The sequence below is a fragment of the Mustela putorius genome, unplaced genomic scaffold (genome assembly GCF_011764305.1).
Source record: "Mustela putorius furo isolate JIRA1106 unplaced genomic scaffold, ASM1176430v1.1 tig00000450_pilon_pilon_pilon, whole genome shotgun sequence".
Classification (NCBI taxonomy): domain Eukaryota; kingdom Metazoa; phylum Chordata; class Mammalia; order Carnivora; family Mustelidae; genus Mustela; species Mustela putorius.
Window position 1 is genome coordinate 14,470,949 of NW_025421385.1, and position 20,606 is coordinate 14,491,554.

The 20,606-nt window shown below is 41.4% G+C and overlaps 1 protein-coding gene across 6 annotated transcripts in view; it reads right to left on the reverse strand.

The window, feature by feature from the left end:
* ESR1 (estrogen receptor 1) overlaps positions 1 to 20,606 on the reverse strand; it is a 412,487-nt gene that overhangs the window by 29,753 nt on the left and 362,128 nt on the right. For all 6 annotated transcript variants that reach the window (XM_004753574.3, XM_004753571.3, XM_004753576.3 and 3 more), the window contains one exon: positions 12,341 to 12,474. In XM_004753574.3, the coding sequence (XP_004753631.1) occupies positions 12,341 to 12,474 (134 nt within the window). The remainder of the gene's footprint in view (positions 1 to 12,340; positions 12,475 to 20,606) is intronic.

Consider the following 20,606-nt stretch of genomic DNA (forward strand, 5'->3'; position numbering starts at 1 on the left):
GAACCATATCCAGTAAGGAGATTGAAACAGTCATCAAAAATCTCCAAACAAACAAAAGCCCAGGGCCAAATGGCTTCCCAGGGGAATTCTACCAAACATTTAAAGAAGAATTAATTCCTATTCTCCTGAAACTGTTCCAAAAAATAGAAATGGAAGGAAAACTTCCAAACTCATTGTATGAGGCCAGCATCACCTTGATCCCAAAACCAGACAAGGATCCCATCAAAAAAGAGAACTATAGACCAATATCTTTGATGAACACAAATGCAAAAATTCTCACCAAAATACTAGCCAATAGGATCCAACAGTACATTTAAAAGATTATTCAACACGACCAAGTGGGATTTATTCCAGGGCTGCAAGTTTGGTTCAACATCCACAAGTTTGGTTCAACATCCACAAGTCAATTAGTGTGATACAATACATTAATAAAAGAATGAACAAGAATCATATGATACTCTCCATAGATGCTGAAAAAGCATTTGACAAAGTACAGCATCCCTTCCTGATCAAAACTCTTCAAAGTGTAGGGATAAAGGGCACATACCTCAATATTATCAAAGCCATCTATGAAAAACCCACTGTAAATATCATTCTCAATGGAGAAAAACTGAAAGCTTTTATGCTAAGGTCAGGAACATGGCAAGGATGTCCATTATCACCACTGCTATTCAACATAGTACTAGAAGTCCTAGCCTCAGCTATCAGACAACAAAAAGAAATCAAAGGCATCCAAATTGGCAAAGAAGTCAAACTATCACTCTTCATAGATGATATGATACTATATGTGAAAAACCCAAAAGACTCCACTCCAAAACTGCTATAACTTGTAGAGGAATTGAATAAAGTGTCAGGATATAAAATCAATGCAAAGAAATCAGTTGCATTTCTTTACACCAACAACAACAAAAAAAAAACAGAAGAAAGAGAAATTAAGGAGTCAATCCCATTTACAATTGCACCCCAAACCACAAGATGCCTAGGAATAAATTTAACCAAAGAGGCAAAGAATCTATACTCAGAAAACTATAAAGTACTCATGAAAGAAATTGAGAAAGACACAGAGAAATGGAAAAATGTTTCATACTCATGGATTAGAAGAACAAATATTGTGAAAATGTCTATGCTATCTAAAGCAATCTACACATTTAATGCAATCCCTAACAAACTACCGTCCATTTTTTCAAAGAAATGGAACAAATAATCCCAAAATTTATATGGAACCAGAAAAGATCTTGAATAGCCAGAGGTTTATTGAAAAAGAAAGCCAAAGTTGGTGGCATCACAATTCCAGACCTCAAGCTCTATTACAAAGCTGTCATTATCAAGACAGTATGGTACTGGCACAAAAACAGACAGACAGATTAGTGGAACAGAATAGAGAGTCCAGAAATAGACCCTCAACTCTACGGTCAACTAATCTTCGACAAAGCAGGAAAGAATGTCCAATGGAAAAAAGACAGCCTCTTCAACAAATGGTGTTGGGAAAATTGGACAACCACATGCAGAAAAATGAAATTGGACCATTTCCTTACACCACACATGAAAATAGACTCAAAATGGATGAAGGACCTCAATTTGAGAAAGGAATACATCAAAGTCCTTGAGGAGAACACAGGCAGCAACCTCTTTGACCTCAGCTGCAGAAACTTCTTCCTAGGAACATCGCCAAAGGCAAGGGAAGCAAGGGCAAAAATGAACTATTGGGATTTCATCAAGATCAAAAGCTTTTGCACAGCAAAGGAAACAGTTAACAAAACCAAAAGACAACTGACAGAATGGGAGAAGATATTTGCAAACAACATATCATATAAAGGGCTAGTATCCAAAATCTATAATGAGTTTTGCAAACTCAACACCCAAGGAACAAATAATCCAATCAAGAAATGGGCAAAGGACATGAACAGACATTTCTGCAAAGAAGACATCCAAATGGCCAACAGACACATGAAAAAATGCTCTACATCGCTCGGCATCAGGGAAATACAAATCAAAACCACAATGAGATATCACCTCACACCAGTCAGAATGGCTAAAATTAACAAATCAGGAAAGGACAGATGCTGGTAAGGATGCAGAGAAAGGGGAACTCTCCTACACTGTTGGTGGGAATGCAAGCTGGTACAGCCACTCTGGAAAACAGCATGGAGGTTCCTCAAAAAGTTGAAAATAGAACTACCCTACGACCCAGTAATTGCACTATTTACCCTAAAGATACAAACGTAGTGATCCAAAGGGGCACGTGCACCCAAATGTTTATAGCAGCAATGTCCACAATAGCCCAACTATGGAAAGAACCTATATGTCCATCGACAGATGAACAGATAAAGATGTGGTATATATATACAATGGAATACTATACAGTCATCAAAAGAAATGAAATCTTGCCATTTGCGACAATGAGGTTGGAACTAGAGGGTATTTCACTTAGCAAAATAAGTCAATAGGAGAAAGACAATTATCATATGATCTCCCTGATACGAGGAAGTGGAGATGCAATGTGGGGGGTTTGGGGGGTAGGAAAAGAATAAATGAAACAAGATGGGATCGGGAGGGAGACAAACCATGTGAGACTCTTGACCTCACAAAAGAAAATGAAGGTTGCTGGGGAGAGGGGGGTCAGGAGAGGGTTGTGGGGTTATGGACATTGGGGGGATGCTGTGGTGAGTGCTGTGAAGTGTGTAAACCTGGCAATTCACAGACCTGTACCCCTGGGGCTAAAAATACATTATATGTTTTTAAAAAAATTTTTTTAAATTAAAAAATAAAATAAAATGTGTAAATATAAATATGGGTATAATACACTCACAGCATGGAAAGAGAAGAAAATAGTACCTCTCACAAATGGAGTGTTAGTCTAAGCAGACATTGTTTTAAGAGCTAACTCATATTAGCAGGTCGACACTGTCACAATCTCCATTTCATGGACCAGGAAACAGAAGCACAAAGGGTATAAGCAATTATCACCACTGCTATTCAACAGAATAGTCCAGAGCTCTGTGTCCAGAGCCCCACAACTAAGAAGTATCAGAAAGGGGATCTGAACATGGAACTCGAGTCTCTGGCTCTTCACCCTATACTAGATTGCAATGAGGCATATCATAAAGCCCAACCAGTTGCCTAACTTTGGGTCATTGTTTATTGCTCTAGTAATATATTTTGTATTCTTAAATGGTTTCAATTGAACATACTGCTTTATAATTGCAAGCTTATTTTTTTAAAAAGATCAGTTTTCTTTTTCCTTTTTTTTTTAATTTAAAAAAAAATTTTTTTAAGTTTTCTTTTTATAAATGTCTCAGTCTTTAGACTGTGAGGACCTTGAGGTAGGAACTGCCTTAGTAATCACCACTATTACTATCACCACTGGTAGTATCACTAACAGCGCCACCCTTAGGTGCCAGGGAGCAATCCCTACGCCTCACCTCGTGGAAACCACAGGACAAAAATTACTACAGAGAAGGCAATGAAGGGCAACTTTGCATTTCCAGCACTTAATGCACCCTTGGAAAGTAGTAAATACTCAATAAAGGGTAGTGAAACTACCAAAAATAGTGTCTCAAGCCATGGCTATCACTCGGTTCAGTGGAGGACTGCTGCTTAACATGACAGAAGAAGCATAAAACCTAAAATCTAGATATAAAGTAAAGACTCAGCGAAAAATAGGCCTGAGGCAGTCTGAATTCACCTCAATTTACAGAAGCAGCTATACCCCTCCTGGGGGAAAGTGCTGTAAGAGGTCAAAGCCAGCCTGTGCTCGGGACCCAGGGAGGGGAGGACAGAACTTGCAATAGGAAGTCTGTTTTTCCATCTTTCTTCACTATGAGAGAAGCAGTCAGAGAGTCAAGAGGCCCTGAGTGGAAGGCCACACCCAGAAGTAGGTCTTCCAACTAACTGGAGGGATGTTCGGTTTAGACTAGAACTTGACAGGACAGTCTGACATTCCATTTAAATGTGTCAAGAAGCATACATATTCTATTATAGCTTTTACGTATTCAATGAGTATGTTGTGGGGAACGATAAGCCCATTAAAAAACAATATTTTATTTTACTTGTGAACCTAAGAAATTAGTGGGATTTTATTGTTTCTTCTCAAGTATTAAAACACTTTTAAATATAGGTCGATATGCCAGCATGAGTAAAGGAAGGGCACCTAAGGCCCTTCCAAATACAGGCCTTGAGTATACTTCTGGTCCTTTGATTAGAACAAGGTGATCGTGACACCAAAATCTTGGTAGACTATTTGATTGCTTAATATTTTCCCACTGGGGGAAAAAAAGACTATAACAGCAATGATGATATGATCATATTTTTAAGCTATCTGACTCTGTCACAATAAACCCATAAGATTGGCAGGACTGTTTTGAATTTATTCTCTCTCTTTGCTAGTTTAGGAAACCAATGAAAAGGAGTCCCATGGTTTGATGAGATCCTCGCTGCTAGATGAATGAATTGGGGAGTGAGGGTGGGGTGCAGAACCTTCCCCCTTGCCTTTCTTCAGACTCCACCTAAGTCCCTTCATCCTCAAGACTCAGCCGGTCTATCTGTCCTCCAGTAGCAACCCTACTGTCCTGTGCTTATCTATAACACAGCCCTCATCTCCTGATATGCAAATAAGGAGTTAATTATCTGTGCCCACACTCTTACTCATTTGTATGCCTCCAGGCCCAGTATAGCTCTGAGCAGGAGTGTGTGCAGAAGTGGTTTAGTCTCACAGCACACTAGAGAACCATTTTAATGTAGCTGAAAGGTCATTCTCTATATGGTAGTTTTCAAACAAGGTTTCACATACTCCTGAGAATTAAAAATAAAAGGTCTTTAAATTGTCTTAGAATTTTATAATTTTGTGTTTTCATTTTAATGATAGTCTAAGAAATACCATAAAGACACGAATACCAGGGTGCCTGGTGGCTCAGTGGGTTAAAGCCTCTGCCTTCTGCTCAGGTCATGATCTCAGGGTCCTGGGATCGAGCCCCACATCGGGCTTACTGCTCAGCAGGGAGCCTGCTCCCCACCCCCACTCTGCCTGCCTCTCTGCCTACTTGTGATCTCTGTCTGTCAAATAAATAAAATATTAAAAAAAAAAAGACACAAATACCAGAATGTTCTGCAGCACTTACATGAACGGTTCTCCGTCCTGGGAGTCTTGGATGGGGGGAGCTTTAATCAATACTAATATTCAGGCCCTTAACCTGAATGACATCTGAACCAATTACATCAGAACCTCTGGAGGTGGGTCCCCCCCCCACAGGGATTTTTTTTTTAAGACCCCCCAGATGATTGAAATGTGTGCAGCATTGATCCTCACCAATCTAGATGATCTGTATCATCTTTGTTTCCTAAGTAACAGGTTTCCCACCAGTACTTACCATCGCCTCAAATCCACTAGTTATATTTTAAGTACCTCAAATAAATAAATACAGAAGCCAACAGAATATATCATGGATATGTTCTTGCCAAAGCCAGGTGTTACAACATGCTGTACAAGCAAAGGTTTTGTCATCATTCTGGATACGGGCAAGTGGGGGTGGTGGGGGGATGGGACTGAGTCATCACTAGAGCATGTGGTAGACCCCAGCAGACCAGAGGTCCTCCTCAGGCATGTTAGAAAACAGGAGCTCAATTTCTACAAAAACATTATCAGTTTGCCTTTTAGTTTCTATTTAATTTGTGAATTTGTTTTGGTTTTGTACTTATATAAGAGCTATAAACAAAGTCTATGCTTGGTTGTCCACTTAAATAATAAATATGGTTATACATATTTAAGCAGCATTATAATACAAAGAACAAGAACATTAAAGTCAGTGTTAGGGGAGTCGGTGGCATTTTTTTTCTTTTAAATGGATCAGACTTAAAAATGCTGATTCCATAGTTTCTGGCCCCTGGTCCAAAGGGTGGTTGAATCCAGGACCCAGGAGATGGCTTCCCCTTTGTTGGTGGTCTTGAGAGCGCAAGATGATTCTGTTCCTCCCCAGGGCTCTTGGTGTGATTGGAAAGCTGTTCCTAATATTAGAACGCTGCAAGGGTTTCCTGGCTCCCAACAGCGGCTGCATTTTGACCCATCCCAGGAGGTCACATTAGGATTCCCCCAGTCTTTCCCTGAAGGCAGGCTTTTGGTTGGTTCCCCTAATTCCACAGAAGCTCCAAGAAGTGTGTGCAAGATACAGGACCCAATCCTCTCAGTCTGGGGCCTGAGTCTCTTCCATTCACCAGAAGGACATTTTGGTCATAAGAATGCAATTTTTTAACCACAAAAGGCAGGGGTGATCCTGCCTCAGAATATCCAGGAAGGAATTTATTTATTATCTATCTGCTAAGAACTCAGTAATTCCTTTGAGAGGGAAGCACCTTATCAAAGGGCACCCATCATCCCCTAAGTAAGTGGTAGAGTTGCTTCTCTTGAGTGCCGGGCCTCTCCAATGACAAAGTCTGTGCCACACCAGATTTTCAGTGGTTTAATGGAGACCCTAAGCTTGTTTCAAGCCACACCAGAAGTCTGTAGCAGGCAAAGTTTCTAATCTGTGAGCCCACTACCTACAGAGCCCAGTCAGCCAGAGAGAAGGAGACAATGAGTCACTTAACAACTGTGAAGTACCATTTATCTCAAAATCACAACAATAGGAAGACTAATCAAAACTTCGCCAGGGCCAACAACTGCCTTCCCTGATGATGGATGATGTACCCATTGGCAATTTCCAAGGCTTGTTCCTGTTAGAAGCCTTCAACTGTTGAGAATTAATGATCCTCAATGTTTACAGTCAATATTTTTTTAAAAAGTTCTTTTGTCTAAATATAGGGACTCTAAATCATTGTCCTATTTCTCAAGTTAAAACTATAAATGCTCTAAATGACTATCTAATAATTAACAGCACAAAGAAATCAGCTCAAGAGAGAGGAGATGGGGCACCTGGGTGGCTCAGTAGGTTAAGCCTCTTCAGGTTAAGGTCATGACCTTCGGCTCAGGTCATGATCCCAAGGTCCTGAGATCGAGCCCCGCATCGGGCTCTCTGCTCAGCAGGGAGCCTGCTTCCCAACCCCCTCTGTCTGCCTCTCTGCCTACTTGTGATCTCTGTCAAATAAATAAATAAAATCTTAAAAAAAAAAAAAAAGAGAGAGAGGAAACATTCCTTGTGATGAGAGCTTGTCATAATCTATCAGGAAATAAATGTTTCTCCGCCCAGGGCTCTGGTGAACACATCTAAAGCGAGTAAGTGTCATAGCTTCAGCATCATATGCTTTGTTAAGGCACCAAGGTGACAACGTTCACCGTATTAACCAAGCAGAACTAATGACAGACAAGAACGGGCACCATGTTTATGGTTATGTTTAACATATATGCTCCTGCTTGACATTCCATACCCCTTGTTTTCTGAAATGAACATCAGGGTACACATTTTAGAAATGGGGCCATAATTCTTTCTAGTGTTTTGTTTTCCTTTTTGCTTTACAGGTTTTTACCTTTACTCCCCTCTATTACTCCACCAGTTGAAAGACAAACGATGTCTGAAGGCAGTTGTGATAAACAGGTAATCATGAGAACAGTATTTCTATAGAGTAAGACATTTCAGTAGGGAGGCAGGGATCCAGCAGGCCCAGGGCAACTTCTGGGTACCTGGAGCTGCTTGTGATCCAGGAGAGGAAATCGGATGTACTGTTAAACAGGGGACAGGGGAGCTGGAATCTGGGGTCTGATGGGCTCTCCAGAGACCCAGGGGGATCAAGTCACCAGGGAGTGAGGGATGAAATGCTCTTTGAAATTACTGGGGAATATAACAAACTGTGGTCAGTAACAGGTTCAGAAAAGGGGCAGAAACAAATAAGTTGAGTTTTGAAGGCCAAACCAAACATCTGTTAGAGATGGTAGACTTACACATATTAAGCTTTGATGGGTAAATTCTTTTGAGTCTTGAAAAACACTCACTAAAAGGGTAGTGATCCGAAAGGGAGTGGACTCCAAGGGACTTGTGAGACTCTTCATGGTAGGGGAGGGCAGGAGGGGGATGGGAAGAAACACAGTGAATGGACCAGTGAGAGCTCTGGGAGTTATCTGCCACTCCCACTCACTGTAGCATTTTCATCAAGGTTGCCAACATTAAGGTTCAGTTAACAATCAATTATTACCCATGAGATCAATCTTGCTCAAAAATTTCTCTCAATACAATTGAACACCACAATTCAGCAAGTCTCAGGGGAAGAGTCATGGTCTCTATTATTAATATTATCCTTCCGTCCGTGCGTACTTTGAAAGTAGCAGGAAACCTTTAAACCGAAGTACTTCATTATACACATAATTTATATTATATACATGTATAAAGGTGTAAATAGTCAGTTGAGCATCCAACTCTTGGTTTCAGCTCAAGTCATGGTCTCAGGATTGTGAGATCTCTAAAATAAATAAATGTATCTTTTAAATTAAAAAAAAAAAGGGTATTGAATGGCTCCTTTTTTTTTTAAAAGTGAGAGAGAGAGAATGAGTGACCACAGGTACACACGAACCAGTGGGGGCAGGGGAGAGGGTGGGCGGGAAGGAACAGAGGGAGAGGGAGAGTGAGAATGTTATGCAGGTTCCACTCCAATGTTTAACTGACTGAACCACCCAGGCGCCCCCAGACTGGCTCCTTCTGAACTGGAGATTCTCGAATGATGGTGATGGCTGCCATTGACTGAAGGCCTACTGTGTTCCATAAACCACACTTGACATCTTATATACAATTTTCCTTTTAGATCATAGTAATGCGAGGAGACGGGCATTATTTTTTCCCATTTAATAGTTTGATGTTATCTAGATAGGGAAAGGATGACATGTTTCATAATGGTAGAAAGAACATGTGATAAATGGGAACTTTCCAAGACCCCATGGTCATGTCCAGCAAATAAACATCTAGAAGGACTGAATGGCATGACACCTGTTGACAGTTCACAGGTTAAAGACTGTGAGAAATGTAAAAAAAAAGTTTATATAGTTTGTAGAGAAGTCAGGATATACATGCATGAAGAAGCCATCCCGGTAACACTAAAAAACTGAAAACACAAAACCAAAAAGCAGTGCCATCCATTTTTGTGTATTTAGCATAAAATTTCTGAATTAGTGAACAAATGAATGCTATCAGTCAACCGATCGACCAAATGTTAGATAGTAGGGTACAGACTCTAAGAACTAAAATAGTTTAGTGAAGGGAATCATTATGGACTTGGGTGGTCGCAAGATTTCCTGAATGAGATGAGGTCAGAGTTGAGCCTGGAAGAATTATACTGGAATTATCAAGAAGGACTGAAGTCCCACTGAGCGGGGGGAATAGGGAAAACGGGCACAGATGACCCCTTCCTGGTCCCCGGGTCCCCTTCTTCAGCACCAGCCCTGCCTCCTGTCACTGTTCCCTCTCCGCCTTTTGCCCTGCACTCACCTGCTCTGCTCGTTTCCTTCTCCTGAGATCCACCCAGCTAGTTCTCAGAATGCCTTGGAGCTGGCACTGATGTTGCTAAAGCAAGTCTGGATTAACCAGGAATGCCTCTGTCCTTTAGTGGACAGTGGAAAAGTCGTGTTCGTCCTATGAATGATTCTAGGCTTTTGTAAGTGATGTAATGAAATAATCCCAAGGAGGCATAAATCATGATGAGTATCCCCCATTCCAAACATCTGTGAAGGGGCTTCCCATGGAAATTTCAGCATCTGGGAGACCCTCTTTTAGAAGCTGCAGAAAGTCACTCCTAGTAGTCCACAGAACAACCTTTCAACTACCCTTTGGCCTCCGCCTCAAAGTCAAGGCCAACATAAACACATCCTCTCAGATTTTGGTACAGAGACACAGCACATAGCCCAAAGCTCCCCCATACACTGAGGTCTTGTTTCCCAGGAATCAGAAAAGCATCTCTCAGCCTTCCTGAATCTTTTCTAACTTGGCTTCCGTCCGAGATTCCTGGAATGACTGTCCCTTTGGTCCTTATCTCATGACAGGGGAAGCACTGACCTAGTGCAGAGTCATGAATTGGTTGGGCTTTTAGAAAAATCTGTACCTTCAATTGTGGGCAAAGATTGTTAGGATTGTAGTAACCTTCCTAGGACTGACTGCTTTTTCACTCTGAAAAGTCTCCCAGCACCGCACCATTGTGTTTCATTCTTGTCCTCTCTGGTTCTGTTTTTCAGGAACAATATGACACACTAAGAGCTGTGCTCAGCAGCGGACCTGCTTTTCCAAACATAGCTCACTTCTGGATTGAAAAGAGTGGTTTCACTTTTTACAGGTTGGGAGGCAGCTTCTGTTTTGTTCCTGCCTGCGAGCCAGCAGCACTGCCCTTGACAGAAAAGACATGCCGTGGCCCTGAGATCTCTCTCAGGAGAAGGACAACTGTAAACTCTGTCAGACTCCGGGGCCTTGTGTTTGCAAACTAGTGTTCTCACCCTTCAAGTGCAAGGAAGGAAGCTCCCAGAAGATTCTGAGAAAGAAGGAGAAGAACAGGGAAAGCACAGGAAAGATTCACCACCGTGAGGAGGAGTCAGGTGTTGGTCCCAGCTCCGCAGTGGGGAATGTGTTTTGAGATTCTGCGGCCAGTCTCTCCCAAAGACTTTCTTGTGAGGGCTGACATTTTTTTTTCCTCTGGGATTTAAAAAATCCTGGGTCTATGCATTCAATATTTTGATGGCCAAAGTCTTGCCCTTTTTTAATATAATACTTTAAAAACCCTACCCTGTCATAGGAACAGGACAATAAGGTAGAAAGAGGCTACACAGATTTGAAGGGAGTGTTTTTGGTGACCAAGATCAGAGCATCTCCTTGTGTGGGTTATATAACTCCAGCTAATTTTTGCTTCCTGTCTGGAGTGTTATTTCCTGGTAAAAGTGGGGAAAAAGTCCCAGCACTTGATAGGCCTGCTTTCCCTGAAGTTAACAGATTGCCCACAGGAAAGCCGTCAGCATGTGCCAGCCCTCCACTGAAGAAGGACCAGGTTCAGGGCCTGGCACAGTGCAGCCGAGTGGCATTGCTCCCAGAACTCTCTTCCAATAAAGAGCCATTGTGGGATGTGAACCCTTCAATGTACCAGACAAATGACTGAAATGAAAAGCACAATGCATGTGAGTGGAACCAGAAACTTGAATGGGGCGGTAATCACTTCCTCAGTGTGGGTCACAGCGTTTCTCAGGTAACTTTGTTCCGTAATTCAGTCCTTGCCTAGTGGAATAGTACAGATTTCCATTTATCAGTTGATAAGTGAGGATGATTACTGTCTAACCATGAAGCGATATAGGTTCTTAGCACTAGAGGGGAAGGGAAGTGGAAAACGGCTGGGGGAGGTGTAGGAGGGTGGGTGCTCATCAGGAAGACACAAGACATATGAAAAGAGAAGAAAGTACTGATTCTCTTCCCATGTGATCAGCACGAACAACTATAGTTCAGCTCTCGGGAAACTGGAAACCCTATCTGATTCTAAACCAGGCCTAGGGCTTCAAAATAGCTACAGTTTCTCTGTGAGAATGAGGTCTGAGGCATGAAGGAGGGAAGGGAAGGGGACAAAGGCCCAGGCTAAAGGCATCTATTGTGCGGCTGACACCCATCTGTGGAGCTTTGGGTCCCACGGCCTGGGTATCTAGTGCTTGGATCCAAATAGTGAGGGCCAGGAGGAACATGGCGCTCAACTGGGCCCCAGTTTCCATCTGGGACCAACTCTTTACACAACAGGTGACTTTACTGCAAACAAAACAAACCGAACCCCAAACCAGATGCCTTGGTCACCTACACTTTCTCAAATGAATCAATCAGAAGCCACAGTTGAATTCGACCCCTTACAATACGCGATCTTTTGGCTGGACCTGCCCTCCATGTGCCTCAGTTTTAGGACCAGGTGTTTCTGCTTCTGAGCCAATTATATTTGTCACCTAATCAATTTTAACCAGAAACATGGCTGGTCTCAAGAAAAGAGGCTTCCCTTAGGATCTGGAGCTTGATACTGATCCCTTGGTCTACGTACCTCCCGACCTATGCAACTATCAGCAATCTATGCCTATACACTCGTACCACTTCGGTAAAAACATCCACTTCAGACTAAATAAATAAAATTAATGGAATGAAAACATCACAACTATCTGTGAAAGGATGCAAATATTTCAACAAAAAAGCCATCTGGTTCAGTGTCCCATTTGGGTTCTCATCAGTCACGGTATTTGACCCAAGCAGGATCCACCTCTCTAAGCAGTCTACAACGACAAAAGATTATGATAAGGGTGCATCGGTTGTTTCAATTTATGGTTATGCCTTTGCATAATAGGCAGCTCGTATCTGGCTGAAAATCCAAATAAAATCTTTCTTCCAGTAACCCAGCAATAAATTCCCCCATGTTATCAACTCACCGGAATTAAGCAAAATGATGGATTTGAGGCACACGAACTCCTCTCCCTGGAGATTCATCATCCGGAACCGAGATGATGTAGCCAGCAACATGTCAAAGATCTCCACCATGCCCTCTACACATTTTCCCTGGTTCCTATGAAAACACAGCAAATAAAAAGAAAAAAAAAAGTATTAAAGCACAGAAAAGCTGGGGCTCCTGGGTGGTTCAGCTTGTTGAGTGTGACTCTTGATTTTGGCTCAGGTCACAATCTCAGTGCTGTGAGATCAAATCCCACATTGGGCTCCGGGCTGCACAGGAAGACTGCTTGAGATTCTCTCCCTCCTTCTCCCTCTGCCCCTCCCCTTGCTCACATGCTGGCTCATGCTCTCTCTTTCTCAAATAAGTCTTTAAAAAAAAAATAAATAATGACCAGAAAGCTTTCAGACCCATGATAAGGTTCACTTTCATAAAAATCTACTGGCTCCAAATCTGTAACAAAAAACTGTAGTCCATTCTCTTCATGAAACATGAACATATCATTGGAATTCTTGAAGGCAAAAAAAAAAAAAAGTTTTTCCATCAATAAAACATTTCACTTCAAATTCCTAGAAGAAACATATTGTTCAATTCCCAAATCTGCCATGTTATATACTGAGTTCATCAAAGAGAACACAGGCAGTAACTTTTCTAACATCAGTCATAGAAAATTTTTCTAGATAGGTCCACTGATGCAAGGGAAACAAAAGCAAAATCCAACTGCCGGGACTACATCAAAATAAAAAGCTTCTGCACAATGAAGGAAACAATCAACAAAACTAAAAGACAACCTACGGAAATGCAAATGACATATCCAACAAAGGGTTACTATTCAAAATATTACTATTCAAAATATATAAAAAAAACTTAGACCACTCAGCAACCAAAAAGCAAACAACCCAACTTAAAAATGGGTAGAAGGCACGAACAGCCATTTCTCCAAAGACATACAATTGGCCATTAGACACATGCTTGACCTCACTGATCAGGGAAATGCAAATCAAAACCATAAGATATCACCTCACACCTATCAGAATGCCTAAAATCAACAACACAACAATAGTGTTGGCAAGGGCGTGGAATAAAAGGAACACTTGTGCACTCCTGGTGGGAATACAGACTGGTACAGCCACCGTGCAAACACTATGGAGGTTCTTAAAAGTTAAAAATAGAACTACCCTATGATTCAGCAATTGCACTACTGGGTATTTATCCAAAGAATTAAAAAACACAAGTTCAAAGGGATACACATACCCCTATGTTTATAGCAACATTTTTTATAATAACCAAGATACGGAAGCAGCCCAAGTGTCTGCTGATTGATGAATGGATAAAGAAGTTGTGGTACAGTTATACAATGGAGTATTATTCAGACATAAAAAAGAGTGGAATCTAGACATTTGCAACAATATGGATGGAGCTAAAGGATAAAATGCTAAGTGAAATAAGTCTGTCAGGAAAAAGACAAATTCAATTAATATGTGGAATTTAAGAAACAAAACAAAAGAGCAAAGGGAAAGAAAGAGACAAACCAAGAAACAGACTCTCAACTACTGAGAACAAACTGATGGGTCACCAGCACAGAGGTGGGTGGTGGGGTGGGGGACACAGGGAATGGGGGTTACGGAGGGCACTTGCCGTGATGAGCACTGGGTGGCGTATGCAAGTGTCGTACCACTGTATTGTACACCTGAAACTAACACAAAAACTGGACACTAACTGGAATTCAAATAAAAACTTAAAAAAATACAGAGTTCTTTAATCTAGGGGTAATCAAAAATGATTAAGATTCAGATAAATGATTTGTCTACGTATTTATTGATCTGCTACTATATTCTTTGTGGTAGTTATGGGAATAAAAACAGGGCCTCTACTCTCAATATGCTCAAAGCCTTGAAATAATATAATCAGGTTGAACAGACTTGTATAAAGTGCTTTTGAAATATAGAAGGAAGTGTAAGAAGGGACCGTGCCTGGGCTGGAACCATTCATTGCCAAGGATGACAGGTAAGGCTTCGCCTAGTAGGTGGCATTTGAGTTGACAATTTAAGAAATGTAGGCTTTCATGGAGCAGGAGTATGAAAGCATCATTGGAAGCGGGTCTTAGACATGGACAGGAAGAGCAGAGTGAAGGTAAAAAAGAGACAAGGGGTTAATCTGAGAAAGGAGAAAAAGGTCAGGTGATGAAGGATGTCTTACGTTATAAGAAACTTGGGTTTTTTCCCTGGGCAACAGAGCCTTGGCATCAAGGATTTAACATTAGTAATGGCAATTATTAAACAAGCAAACCTGAAGGTTCATAACACGTTACATTTAAAAAATAAGGTATTGGGGGCACCTGGGTGGCTCAGTCGTTGGGCATCTGCCTACAGCTCAGGTCATTATCCCAGGGTCCTGGGATTGAGCCCCGCATCAGCCTCCCTGCTCAGCAAGGAGCCTGCTTCTCCCCCCTGCTTGTGCTCTCCCTCTCTCTGTCAAATAAATAAAATCTTTAAAAAATATATAAATAAAAATAAAAAGAAAGTATTGATAACTTTTCCATAGGGTTGGTGCAGAAGTGCAGTGAGATAATACATGTGAAAGGAACTCCATCTTTTTGTTCACAGGCTGAATTGGGGTAATGTTGTCTTTGAAAGGGACAAGAAGACTTTAAAATATCCTATGCATATGCAAACACATATTTGTGAAAAATATAACTTAAAGCATGGACAATAAGCACATTGTTCAGCACTTTGTTTTATTTTTAATTAATGTATTTTGGATCCTTTATTAACTGTTCTTTTTTTTTTTTTAAAGATTTTATTTATTTATTTGATGGCGATCACAAGTAGGCAGAGAAGCAGGCAGAGAGAGAGGAAGGGAAGCAGGCTTCCTGCTGAGCAGAGATGTGGGGCTCCATCCCAGGACCCTGGGATCATGACCTGAGCTGAAGGCAGAGGCTTTAACCCACTCAGACACCCAAGAGCCCCTCAACTATTCTTAACAGCTGCATAACTGTTTCTAATAGCGTAAGTTTTGCCCTGAACAATGTGCAAAAATTTTTTGAACCATTTCTTTGTTGGCTAACATTTCACTTGACTTTAAGTATTTTGCTGTCACAAACATTTCATGAAATAACTATTCTTAAGTTTTTGTCTTCAGACACATGAATAAAGAGCTATAGAAAAATTTCTAGAAGTAGAATTGCTAGATTAGAGGACTTAAGCATTTTTAATATTGGTAAATAGTTCAAACCTTGCTGCCAAATAGCTTGTACCAATAGGATTTTGGTAGAAAAATATGTTGGTTTAAGCTTTTTCTCTAAGATTCCTGCTCTTTTCCTTTGTTGATATTTTTCTGTTGGGTTATTAGTCATTTTCAGGTTGATTCTTAACCACTCTTTATATATTGTAGCCCTTTGCTCTATGTGCATTCAATACTTTTCTACTGAATTGTCGTGTTTTTCTTTCCTTTTTTTTTTTTTTGGTGTTTTCTTTGGCAGAATATTTAATTATTACATAATTGATCTGCCAAGTTTATTGTTTAGAACAGTATATCTTGCTTGAAAATTCCCTTTCAGTAATATATAAAAAATTATCTTATGTTTCCCTCTAGTACACTTCCACATTTTCATACTTAAATATTTCATCTTCTGGGATTTGTTTTTTACAACAACTGTACTGAAATATAGTCACATATCATAACATTCATTCATTTAAAGCGTACAATTCAATGGATTTTAGTACAGTCCCAATACTGTGCACCTGCTGTTCAGGGTTTACTTTGTGTGATATTTGAGATAGGATTCAGCTTCATATTTGTCCCAGGCAGCTAGGTAGTCTTAACACCATATATGGAATATACCACTGATGTAAAATATGCTAAGTACTTTCAATAAATCCATTTCCTTCCACAACTGCCCTTTAAAGTAGTAGTATTTTTGTTATTGTCCAAATGAGGGAATTAGGACTCAAAACTATTAAGTCAAACCATACTATCTACCACCAGAGGAAAGACTTCCAACAAGATTTTGTCTTCTTTTTTCACCCTACTTTAACTCATACTTGCCCATTATATACCAGACCTTGTGCTAGACATAAAGGTATAGAGAAGACAGACATGGGCCTTGTTCATAAAGAGATCCAAAACAGGAGCAAGACAGACAGGGCGAAAAGACAAGTGCAAGGCCATGGGCTACCTTCCCCCAGAGAAAGTACAGAGAGAAAGTCTTGCAACTAATGTCAGCCTCCCCACATTTAACCCACATGTATTGAAGTTATTGCCATAGTCTCCTCTGATAAAGGTAAATGAGATTTTAGGTGAAGTGTTTAGAATGGCATGTGGTACACGGTGGCAGCTGTATAGAACTATCCCTAGGAGACATCCGGATAAATGGAGACACAGATGTTCATGGAGAGGTTGGCCTTTTTACAGAAAGTATCCAGAAAACAATCGCCACAGTGCATTTTGCTTTGACAGTGGTATTCGGGTTCATGGAAGCTCTCTAGAAACATGGGAATCTTTAAAAGCTACGTTATACAACAGAAGTTCGAAACAGTGGTCACATCGTAGCGTGACTTGGCCCAAAGCAGGGACAGCACATTACAAGGGAGTGTTTCTTATCCTGAAGGTGATTTTTTTTTTTTAAGTAGCATATTTTCTTTCTAGAGAAAAAATAAACAAGGATAGGGGGAAATGTTTGGAGGATGAAGCTTTAAAAATAACCACCCATAGCCAAAATAGAGAAATGTTCCTTTCTCAGTGTAAAGTCTCTGTTTACTTAAGAGACTGCACACAGGCAGGGGAGGAAATCTCAGTGTGGGAGGGAACCTGTGCTCACCTGCTGTGAGCAAAAGTTCACTTCAGAAACTGAGAACGTGGAGCCCGACCAACTCTCCTTCCCCCTGGGTCCCTTCTCAAGAGTCTCCCACATTTTCCCAAGAGAAGCTGGTTCTTAAGTGTCTCCCTCTTCAGCCTCTTCTCCGTGGACACGCTGTCGAGTGAGTGCGTGTGAGGATGAGTATGTCTGAGTGTGTGAGAGCATGAGTGTGTGAATGAGAGTGTGTGTGTGAGCGTGAGTGTGAGTGTGTGTGTATGAGAGAGAGAGAGTGACTGTGAGCATGGGTGAGGGTGGATGTGCGTGTGTGTTTTTCTTTAGAGGATGAGGAAGGAGCAGACACTAAGTATAAATCATTGAGCCATGAGTAGAAGATCCCGGGGCTTACCTTTCATGCAAACAAAAGTGCTTCTCAACTTTGAGGGCTCCTGGGGGATATTCATTCCAATAAAGCTACAGTGTTCTAAGCAGCGCTGTAAGATTCTTGAAGAACTTTACACCGGCATCTCTATAAGATTAAACTCACTGTCCTTTCAATAGGGGAAACTCACCTGTTCTAAACACTTCAGCCAATCCACTATCTGTGCAATAAATTAAAAATATGTGCTTTGAGAGGCACCTGGGTGACTCAGTTGGTGAAGTGTCTGCCTCGTGGTTTCGGGGCTCAGGTCATGATCTCAGGGTTGTGAGTTGGAGCCCCTGAGTCAGGCTCTGTGCTGGGCATGGATCCTGCTTAAGATTCTCTCTCCCTCTCCCTCTGCCCCTTCCCATCCCTCTGCAAAAATAAAATAAAATAATAAATAAAATAAAAGAATAAAATAAAATAAAATAAAATAAAAGTATGTGACCCTGCAGGTGTTTCTTTACTAGAACATTGCCCTCTTGGAAATAACTGCCTGGTCACGTGGCAGAATGGGTTTTCCATGAGTGCTGTGGACACGGGAGAAAAGGCTGGAGATGTGAGCTAGTGAATGGATGACATGTCATCCTCAGATCAGGTACAAACTGATGTGGCCTTCAAAGGGTGGACAGACACTTGTCGCCTGCCTCACACAAAGGGACCCTTCACTGTGCACTAAAGTCATTACATCTTGGGGTCAGGCCTTCCTTTTCAAAGTCCTACTGAAATATTCTCTACTAACCTCAAGGAGCCAATCAGATTAGAGCATTTAACTCCATTTCAGACAGGATGGAAAAGCCAACAGCACCAGAAACTGGTGATTACTAAGAATCTGGAGGTAGTGTTAATATAATAAGACAAATGAAGTGAAATCTGTGAAGTGTTCCTAAGGTGGAAAAACATGTAGGGTATAAAGACCAAGATTTATTTATTTATTTTTAAAGATTTTATTTATTTATTTGACAGAGATCATAAGCAGGCAGAGAGGCAGGCAGAGAGAGGAGGAAGCAGGCTTCCTGCTAAGCCGAGAGCCAGATGTGGGGCTCAATCCCAGGACCCAGAGATCATGACCTGAGCCGAAGGCAGAGGCTTTAACCTACTGAGCCACTCAGGCGCCCCCAAGATTTATTTCTAAAGGAAGCACAGCCACATAGATCAGAAGCTGTTTACCAAGCAGACCAGCCCATAACCCCCACTGTGGGACATGGCAGCCTGACAATGACCTCCGCCCATTACATCAGTGCATGTTCAGAGCACCTCAGAATCTCCTTGTGAGATTGCTCTGCTCCTTACCCTCTTCACATGTCTGTCTGCAGTTAAGTAGTGTGAGAAGGAACAGAACTTGAAAAAACATTTGCTCATGGCATGTCCTGGGAAGTTTCTCTTCTACAGAAATGAAAGCCAGTTATTCAGGCACACATAGGTACTATTCCTCCACATGGGAGATAAAAGAGTCCTAAGACACGTAGGCAGGTCAAACCTGTCCTTGCGTATCTTACAAAATAATCTTACAAAATTCCCCACAGCCTCTCCTCGTAGGAAAAGACATGGAATAAATGGAAACAGAGAACCCAAGAGATCAACGTAAGACTCTTAATTGATTTGTCCTGCAAAGAGAGTGCAATGTAGGTAGAAAAAGATTACAAATTAAGATGCTGTCTAAAATCAACAGTGGCAGGTTTGGGTGTATTTTTTTTTTAAGATTTTATTTATTTATTTGACAGACAGAGATCACAAGTAGGCAGAGAGAGAGAAGAGGAAGCAGGCTCCCCGCTGAGCAGAGAGCCCAATGTGGGGCTTGATCCCAGGACCCTGAGATCATAATCCCAGGACCCTGAGATTATGACCTGAGCCGAAGGCAGAGGCTTTAAACCACTGAGTCACCCAGGCACCCCTAGGTCTGGATATATTTAAAGAGTCTCTGTATCTTTGATGCTACAAAAGCTCTCAGCACGTGCTCTGAGATGCTGTGACTCCGTAACTATTCATATGATCCAGAGGTTCAGAAAAACAACTCTCTGGCATGTGGAACAAAATGCTGAAGATGGCAAATTCTAAGCAATACAGCCTGAAAGATGAAAAATTTGAATGTCTGTATCTCATGGCGGATTACTGAAGAGATTGGTTTAGACCTTGGTGTCTGACTACCTACATTCACATTATGCCACATCTATTTACCAATTATGTGACCTTGAACCATTTATTTAAATTGTGTGCCCGAATGCACATATAGACAGAATCATCCACATGAGACTGTACATTGAATAAGAAATAATTAATCCATTGGGATGTGATGGCTGTTTGATCCAGCAGTTTGCCTATATGGATCAGTAGAGACACAGACAGGACTGGCCGTGGGGAAGTGCCATAAAAAGGTTTGCTCCCTTAGTGCCAAATAGCAAGAAGCAGATACAGCAAGCTAGAAAGGTTTATCACAACGTGGTGGCAGAATATCAGATTAAGTCATTCTCTGAAATAAATGCGAAGGCAGCCCACATACCTGGGGAAGTGAACAGAGTCCAAGTGACGGTGTGTAGGGGATACTACGGCTGCCTTAAGTAAATATTACAGAGGGGAGCTCGGGCAGGGATGAATGGTCCTTAAGCGGAACTTAAGCAAATGGGGAAATCCCAAAGATAAACAGTGCTCGAAGTTGGGAAAAGCCAACCGCTTCTGGCCATGAAATGTTCAGAGATGAGACTGAAAAGGATCTGGGTATGAAAGAGCTAGGGGGTTTCTCACGTTACAAAGTAGCTCCATGTTCAGAGCACTTCTGGTGAGAAGGGGTGACACTTACGGGGTGGGACCTCTTACGTGAGCACATTATTTCAAAAAGCCTCAAGGAGTCACCAGGAAATCTGCAGGGAGGGGCCAGAGGACAAAGAAGCAAGTAAGAGCATCAGACTTGAGAACCAAGACTAAGAAAGCGCTTGGCTGTGGTTACAAACAGATGGAAATGACAAGAGCAAACAGAAGCCTGCTTTTTTTTTTTTTTTTTTTTTTTTTGAGACAGCTGTACTGCCAAAGAAATCA